The 8,690-nt window shown below is 39.5% G+C and overlaps 1 protein-coding gene across 8 annotated transcripts in view; it reads right to left on the bottom strand.

Annotated features, from left to right (window-relative positions):
- Positions 1-4,761: 4,761 nt before the first annotated feature.
- The window catches only part of dennd5b (DENN/MADD domain containing 5B), a 62,072-nt gene continuing 58,143 nt past the window's right edge, over positions 4,762-8,690 (bottom strand). For all 8 annotated transcript variants that reach the window (XM_047575130.1, XM_047575128.1, XM_047575129.1 and 5 more), the window contains one exon: positions 4,762-7,734. In XM_047575130.1, coding sequence (XP_047431086.1) covers positions 7,551-7,734 — 184 coding nt within the window. In that variant the 3' untranslated portion in view covers positions 4,762-7,550. The remainder of the gene's footprint in view (positions 7,735-8,690) is intronic.

Below are 8,690 nucleotides of genomic sequence, written 5' to 3'. Positions count from 1 at the left end.
TGAAATAATGCATTAGAATCACTCTTAGGTCTTCTAGTGCAATCTTTGTCACAGACAAAATACAAACGTAATCCTAAAACAGTCATTACAAACTTAAAATTGATTGATTCCATGTCAAATTTCCAAATTTCAAATTTTGAGTATTGGGTCATTTTGGTACCAAAGATCCACTAATGAAGGCCGTGGTTTTTATTAAAATACACAATTTTCTGCTGTTCTTCAGAATCAGAATCAGCTTTATTGGCCGGGTATGTGAACACATACAAGGAATTTGACTCCTGTCACTTTGCTCAATGGTACAACAAAAAATAAAGAACAACACTATAAGCATAAAAATAGAACATATGAAGGAAGAATAGAAAAACTGTACAACATAAATAGACTTTCAGAATTAAAAAATAGAATATACATCTATGCATCTGTATATAGTATATACAGTGAGTATGAACATGAATATGAACAGTACTATGTTATGGAGTCACACAACAGTGCAAAAAAAAAAAAAAATACTGTTTCTGAAGGATTTAAATCATAATACTTCATGAGAAAGTACAATGTTAGAGTGCAGGGACTATTTTTCCAGTGTTCTAGGTAGGTTTTATTAGTCGTTACAATTATGTATGTTAAATCTGAAATCAGATCAATGTGCAGGACAGTTTGACTAATAAGGAAATGTATTTTAAAGTAAATTTTAGGTGCATTTACACAAATACTTTTTCTAGGGAGGCCAATGGCACCGTTTCGGTGGAATGACTCCATTCTAAACTTAAAATTGATTGGTTCCATAAAAATACATAAAAAATTTGAGTGTTAGGTCATTTTGGTACCAGTGATCCACTCATGAAGGCCGCGCTTTTATTAAAAGGCACATTTTTCTGTTGCTGTGCTTCGTGTCCACTACATTTCAAAGTTCATCAGAGACAAAAATGGCTAAAACAAGGAACCTAACACAGGAAATACGCCTGAAGATACAGATTCTCAGTCAGAAAGGGTACAGCTGCCACCAGATCACCATGAAGTGCAGATGCAGTCCTTCTCTGCGGAAATACAGATGAACCAACTGCTTGGAAGACAAACCAAAATCTGGGCGTCTACGGGTTACTTCAGCAAGAAATTACCTCATCCTGATCAGCATGTCTGGGGAAAACCGTTGAATGACATCACATGAGCTCCAACAGCAGTGGTCAAACCAAACTGGTGTCCAGGGTTCCACCTGCACTGTATGCAGTCAACTTTTAGATCATGACTTAAGGTCCTACAAGGCTGTCAAGAAGCCCCTGATCAATGAGATCAGTAGAACTTGGCTGCATGAGCACAGTATCCAGGTCTTAGACTGGTCAACTCAATCCCTGGACATGAGCCCTGTTGAAAATCTGTGGTGGATTATTAAAAGATCTGCTTCAAAGCACAAACCAAATAATTTAGAAGAATTAAAAGGAGTAATTCAAGAAGAATGGGACAAGATTACCCCTCATCAGTGTGAAAGGCTCGTGGGGAACATGCCAGCCAGGATTAGAGCTCTACTGTGTGCTAATGGCTGGATAACTAAATATTAATTTGATGATGTGATGGTTTATTTATTTTTTGTTCGGTTTTGAACACATTCTCCGTTGACTTTCCGTTGATTCCCACAATGTTGAGAACTGACATAGTGAAACTGTCAAGAATTTTTCCAGCAGACAATAAACAAAATCAATATCATTTGTATTTGTTTGTGTCTGTTTAATGCAGTCACACCTTTTGAAACACATAAAACATTTCATGACAATATTTGAGATGTAAAATTTTAAGGGTGTCCGGAAACTTACTGAGGTAAGTGTTCTCTCCGACAATGATCTGCTTCTCTTTTCTTTTTTTTTTCTTTCTTTTTTTTTTTTTTTTGTAAAGAAAACCACTTGATTTTAGTTGAGGTTAAAAAGTTAATGCTGCATTTCTTTTCGGAAATCCATGGATGGTACTAGAAAAATAACAGATATCAAATCTGGGAAAATCTGATTTGGCATAAACTTATATTTTATTTGAATCCATGTCCATTGACTAATATGAAAGAAGCAGCCACCAGGGGCTTCACTTTTAGAGAACAGTCATGTCGTCCATGATGGCTCTGCTGAACATGTTCTGATTATGAAAGGAAATAAGTTCACGTGTTTTCAATCTGCTGCACTAAGTTTCCTTGGCCGACCAAAGTGTCTACAACCCGACAGAATCCTAGACTTTGTGAAAGTGCACCTATTGTTTCTTCCTAATGCAGCAATCCAGTTAATTCTCGTTTCTTTGGCTTTCGAGAGCCTGTAAAAATATATCTCTGACTGCTTTTCAAATCCGTAGGTACAGTCAATCGCACAACAGCTCTTTCCCATTTTTTATTTAGTTCAGTTTAGATGGTATTAAAGCTTTTTATTCGAAATAATGCTGCTAATCTCCATGCTCATATGTCACTTTTTGTCACTCAGTGGCCGTAACCATGGAGACTTCCACTTGCAGTGACGTCACGGCCATACCCTCTATGGAACCCCTGTTGCTAGGCAACATATTTAAAACCACAAAACAGTGGTCACATGATGTTTGTAAGGTGATATTAAAGGTAAATAATGATGACCTCATACGGCAATTTTCTTTAAACTACAGACCTCGATACAGCCTACAACAGACCTCGATACAGTCTACTACAGACCTCGATACAGTCTACTACAGACAGCTACAGACTTCTAAAGTCCAGTGTACGGTTGATTCAACATTGTCCTTGTTGCCCGGACCAATGGCCCAAACAACCAGCCCAACACCCAGACAGGAGTCTGCAATGACTCCTGACAATGATGAAACAGACCTCGACTTGTACTTTGAGCAAATCGGGGATCTGCGACGTCAACTAAAATCCCTGCGCAAGCAGAACAAAGGGCTTGTCTCTCAAAGGATCAAGCTCTACAGAGACTACTGCTCCATCAAGTGGGAGCTTGACAGGCTGAAGGAACTGCTGGAGAAGCAGGGAAAAACCAAAGCCAATGAGGTGAAGGATGAGGCGTCTTCAAAGAGTCCCAACAAGATGTTGGACCAGCTCCTGATAGAGCTCAATGCCCTGGAGAAGGAACTCAGCCACAGAGACACAGGGTTAATATTGTGTAAAAAAGGTTGTTGTTTCTGTCCATTCAGTATGATATCTATGAGGACATCGGTGCAGTGATGGAAATCTACCAAGCATACTGAGACTAAGGGTTCACACTGTTAAAACCAGTTCCACAAAAGTTTGGTTTGAACTTTGTTGATGAGCAGCCTGGATTTCTCTCACTAAATAAAATAATCCTGAAATGAAATAATCCTCTGGATGATGTTTTTCTTTGAAGTTTAATTTACACTATGGTGAAATAACCGCACGTTGTTGTACTTTAAACACCAGCACACTGTAATACAACAAGTAACACAATCCAGTTGAAACAACTAAATGAAAGTGTTAAAAAGATGTTTATGGTCAGGTAGAACACAGAATGAAACTTTACAAATTCACATGTTGGCCTTCACAGATATGAATATTTACAAATACAGTTAAATCATGTTAATATGAAATGTTTAAAAGAAAATCTGTGTCGATGTGGAATTGAATAGAACAATGTTCTAACATTTGAATTATGAATGAATGAATGAATGAATGAATACACACATTGGCAGCAGAGTTCATCAGTTCCTAACAATGGAAAGAAATAGTCTGTTCACTGATCTGAATCAATAAAATGGCTAAAACTAGTAACAAGTACACCTTTGGCAGTTGACAGTGGTATTATGTAAGTCATGTCTCTCCATATGCTTGTGATCAGGAATCAATAGGTTCATTGAGAGGACATGAAATAATTCATGACTCAGGGGACACTGTTCGTCCCTGTCCTCTTTCTCCAAAGAATGCTTCTATAATGACCCATTATCACTGAGAGACTCCAGTTTCAAGGAGTGAGGGACGGGAGGAAAACGTTTGGGGGATACAAGTAAAGACCGTATTGTAAATGGATGCCAGGTTATATCTGAGTCCACTTCCCCTGTTCACAGAACGGTTTTCCATTTTCAAGCAAGGGCAGCCACGTCACTGCCAAGAAAAACTTGGACTCAGAAATCTTCTGCTGGCACGGCCAGGAACTTTCTGCCCAGATACCTGGACTGGACACAGTCATCCTCTCAAAAAACAAAAAACCAGTGTGGATGTCCAGCTGCTTCTTTTTAGTTGACTGCTTCAGGGACTCGTTGAACATCAGGACAAACGGACCAGCTTTGTAGATGCTCTCAGAAACCTGTTTTAAACCCTTGCATGTGGGGTTTCACTGTATTCGTTTCCATTGAGGCAACACTCATCTTTTTTTGCAGTATTACCAATATGTTCGACAGGCCTTATTCAATCTTTAAACTTGCACGTTGTACAGGTACACGAGAAGATCGTTGTTTGTAATAGTCACATTATATGTTTATGGATACTCTTTGTCGACGCTTGATTGCCAATGAAATGTAATAGTTTAATTTTAAAGGGTCTTAATGTTCCTACATTTATCAACTTTTAATGCTTCAGACCCTGTGGACACCCTGATTATATTCTCTATATCTGGATTACTTCTTCATGTTCCCTTGTATTACTACTCTTCGTTTTGTCTTGCTGTTGGTTTACTGGATGTCATATTTGTATGAACTTGTAATATTTCCATTCAATGTCTTACAGAGTAGTGAGTACTTCTTTCGCCACTGCACAGAGCACATGTAAAGTGTAGTTTCATTCAGACAAGGACATTTTACATTTTTAACACACTGGGTGTTTTATTGAAGTAGTCATAATAAATATCAGAACAGAGTAGTCAGTCTAACAACGACAAGAAAAGAATCGTCACGTGGTGTCAAATGAGGAGCAGAACGCAGGCTGCTGCCTTAGATGGCTGTCAGTAGCAGATCCAGACAGGCTCAACAACACTGCCTGTATCATCGGTCCAGTGTGTAATGTGCACATTAGTCTAGGTCTATGTCCTCTTCCAGAAGTCTACCCTGTAGCCACTATTTAACAGTCTGTACAAATCCAGGACAAGGCAGAGGAATTACCGTTACTGAGCAGCTGTGGAGAGTCCTGCAGGCGAGTCATCAGGGGCACAGGTGGTTAAAAAAACAACAACAACAAAAAAAAACATATGAAAATAGTGGTTACTGCTTTAACACATTCCACAGGCTTTATCGACCGCAAAACACCAGTGCAGCCGGCGGCTTGCCACAGTTATTATTAAATTAATAAATACTAAAAATCAAGACATTTAAAGCAAACCGTGATGGACAGTCTGTCCGTCACAGACTCAATACTGGAATCAGCAGAAATACAGAACAACGCGGGGAGTCGTTCTTTTTGCCCTCTCAATAAAAAGTCCACCTATAATTCTTTAGAGGGTCACATTAGTTCACCTGAGGCTAAATGTCAGCATGCACTAATGAGAATATTTACACCGGAAAGCATTCATTCATGTGGCAGTAAGTGGAAAAAGTGGCAGAATCTCTCATGCGGTCAAAGGTCAAGAGGTAATAAAATATTTTAAAAGAAATAAAGATGTTCCTATACATCTCTGTTGGCTGCTGCATGAAAACGTATTCAGTTTGTGTGTTTGGAAGAGATGGAGACTGAACTGAAATCTCTCATGTCTTATATAAAAAGTAACACCCTGTTTTATCCTTCATGCTGCATTCAGTAATACAGGAGTCAACAGTTTTCTTGTAACAAAAATGCATCTATTTTGTGCTCCGATCTACTGGATACTTCTTTAAATGATTACGGGACAAACACTTTTTTCTTATTGTCAGCAGATCTCACAGAAAAAACAAAGTCAGCAATGAACTGAAGCAGAACAAAACTAAAAAGCCCACGTAAAGAGATGCACTTGTGCAGCGTATGATCACTGCTCAACCGGCTGTGGATTAATCCCCCACAGAAAATAGTCCTCGACAAAATCACCACTTCCCTTATTCAGTTAGTATTCCTAAAAACTGAACTCTTTCAGGAAAATAAACCGTATCTGTGAGCGGTGTTTAAAGGGTGTCAGGAGGAGATGATAAAGATGATGATTTAAAGAATAGTTACAAAATGTTTTATCCAGTAACATTACACGTATTTGTTGGTTAACAGCAGCCAGTCGTCCGAGAGTGATTTCCAGAAGTCTTGTCATGCTGCATCCTGTTTCTGAACTAGAAATCAATCTGTAACTGCTACCTACTGCTGCATACAATTACAAAATCTTGCAAAATGTAACATCTGTGCTCACATTCTATTGTTGAGCATGAAACGACAAACTACAAATGGAGGTATAAAGAGAGATTTCATGGGATTCTGTGCGTCCAGATTCCTTGTCTCTTATTCAGTATCAATGCTAAGTATATTCCAGTGTTCACTACACTGATTAGAAACCGTTGCTGGTTTGTGTAAACCTCTCAGAGTTCACAGGCTTTTGTAAGAGCTTTCAGCCATAAAGTTCCCTTCTCCAGTCGTATGATGAATATGGACTCAGTGCCATGAAAGCACGTTCAGATTGTGTAGTATGTTGTGTTTAAGATAAAGTGATAAAATGGGCGGACTGTTAGGAGAATCATGCAACAAGTAGAAAGGGAAACATGGAAAGGCGCTGACTGCTCAGAACTGGACGTGGACTCCATGGCGGCGATCCTCCTTCCAGTCAGTGACTCAGGTCCTCTTTTCTTCCCACACACAAAGGCATGCTCGCTAATGCTAATGCTAATGCTAGCTAGGGGTTAGTGGTATTATAACCACTAGTTGCAGGCAAGGAAGGACAATTATCCTAGATGCTACACACAGCAACCACACAGGAAAATGCCACTGCTATGATTTCCAAGTCTCTCACTGTCGTATCAGCAGGTTTTACAGTTGAGACTTTTCAAAGCACACTCTACATTTGCAGACTGACTTCCTTTCTTCCAGATAGCCATTGTTTTCCTTCATTTTGGTATACGATGAAAATTATATGGCAGAAAGGACGACTTGCAGTTAATCCTCACTGTGTTGAATTTTCTATTTTAAAGGATAATGAAAGTCCTGAAAACCCTCTTTAAAGTACCACATATGAGTTGATTTGCTGCTGAAAATAGTCCCCAACAAATGCAACTTTTGCAAAACCACAGTGAGCATTTTTTGAAACAACTTTGTGACTTATGACTTGCAGACAGACAGTAGAGAAGGACTGAACAGTAGAGATCTGAATAGTCTACTGAACTGAGTTGGAAACAAAGGCTACCTGCAAAGTAGGACAAAAATCTAAAACCGGATGCTATGTTTATAAAACACATGTACACAGTGATGCAAAGTATTCTGGATTTGTAGTTACTGAAGAGTCTTTCAGAGCCAGAAGTGGGATAAAAATATTGCATCCAAGCGTGTGGTTGATCCAAAGTCCTGATGGTTCTCACATAAAGCTGTGAACCTGTTACTTCGGTTCTCCTTTCCTCTATTTCCTCCATCCCTCATCGTTTGTCTCTACTGCTGAAGAAAGGGGGGTTGAAGCAGAATGTGGTGGTCCGGTGGTCCCTCCTCGGGGCTAAAGATCGATGCCTTTGACCAGGGAGGCTTCCAGTGTGATAGAGAAGTCATGCAGCGTCTCAAGGACAGCAATGAGAGAGTTGACAGTGGCGCGGTCTCTGAGTAGGGCCGTGTCCTCATACATTCTCAGGATGACAGGGCACTCAACCAGCAGGGGGAGCCATTGGGGCAGCAAGCGGTCTCTGCACAGAAAACCCATGAGAGGAAGTGAGTCCACAGTAAAATGCTTCCTGTTCATTCCATGAGGAAAAAGGAACAGAGCTATGATAACTATGTTATGTGCAGTGTGTAATCAGGGCCCCTTCATGGCTCCTATGTTTGACTGAGAAGGTGGAACCACCAAATGTCAGCATGGGTCAGCGTGTTTAAAGGCTCTAATGAGTGACTTGAGCATAGAGGGAGCTTGTTAATTTCTTTATGCAAGGGCAGCTGACAGACAAAATGTCTAAACTCTCTTGGGCTTCACTCAGACCTGGTATTAACATGTCACATGTGGTCTGATTGGTGGTGACCAGCTTTAAGTACTGGTCACAGGAACTATAATAAACACTGTAATTATACTGCTGTGATGTTAGAAGTAGCGATAGCAACTAATACAAAACGTAAAAACGGACACTTAAACATGCATCAACATTACATTAACTACCTAAACCATCCTTGAAAAAAAAAATGTATTTGGTGTATATTTTAGTGCTTTAGTTTGGCCCAAGTCCCATCTGCTAACAGGGAGGGGGTGGAGGTTATGGTAGAGCAGTTCTGTCAATCTTTATACAGTCTATGCTCCTTAAACTTTAACCTGATTGCGTCAGTTACTGACCACATGACCATACTTTTTTTTATGACCGAATCACACCATGTACTCACCTTAAATGAATGAATTAGTTATTCTTGTTAGTTTTATTGAATATTTAGCAGTGATAAAGACAGGATATTTATATAGCTTAATGAACAGACATCACTCACAGGGCTTTCTCCTTTTCAGCTATCACTTATAATAGTGGCTGTGTGTTTTTTCTCAGTGAATAAGGCAAAACTCTGCTCATGCAATTGCACTCCGACTGAGTAGGTGGTCTTCAGTGTGATGCAGGATGAAGTGTGTCTTCACATTACCAAAGGAATGTGGTCAAATGAAATGCAG

Source organism: Mugil cephalus, chromosome 22, assembly GCF_022458985.1.
Source record: "Mugil cephalus isolate CIBA_MC_2020 chromosome 22, CIBA_Mcephalus_1.1, whole genome shotgun sequence".
NCBI classification, from domain to species: Eukaryota; Metazoa; Chordata; class Actinopteri; order Mugiliformes; family Mugilidae; genus Mugil; species Mugil cephalus.
The sequence above is the reverse complement of the archived record's forward strand: the minus strand, read 5'-3'. Positions and strand labels throughout refer to the sequence as shown.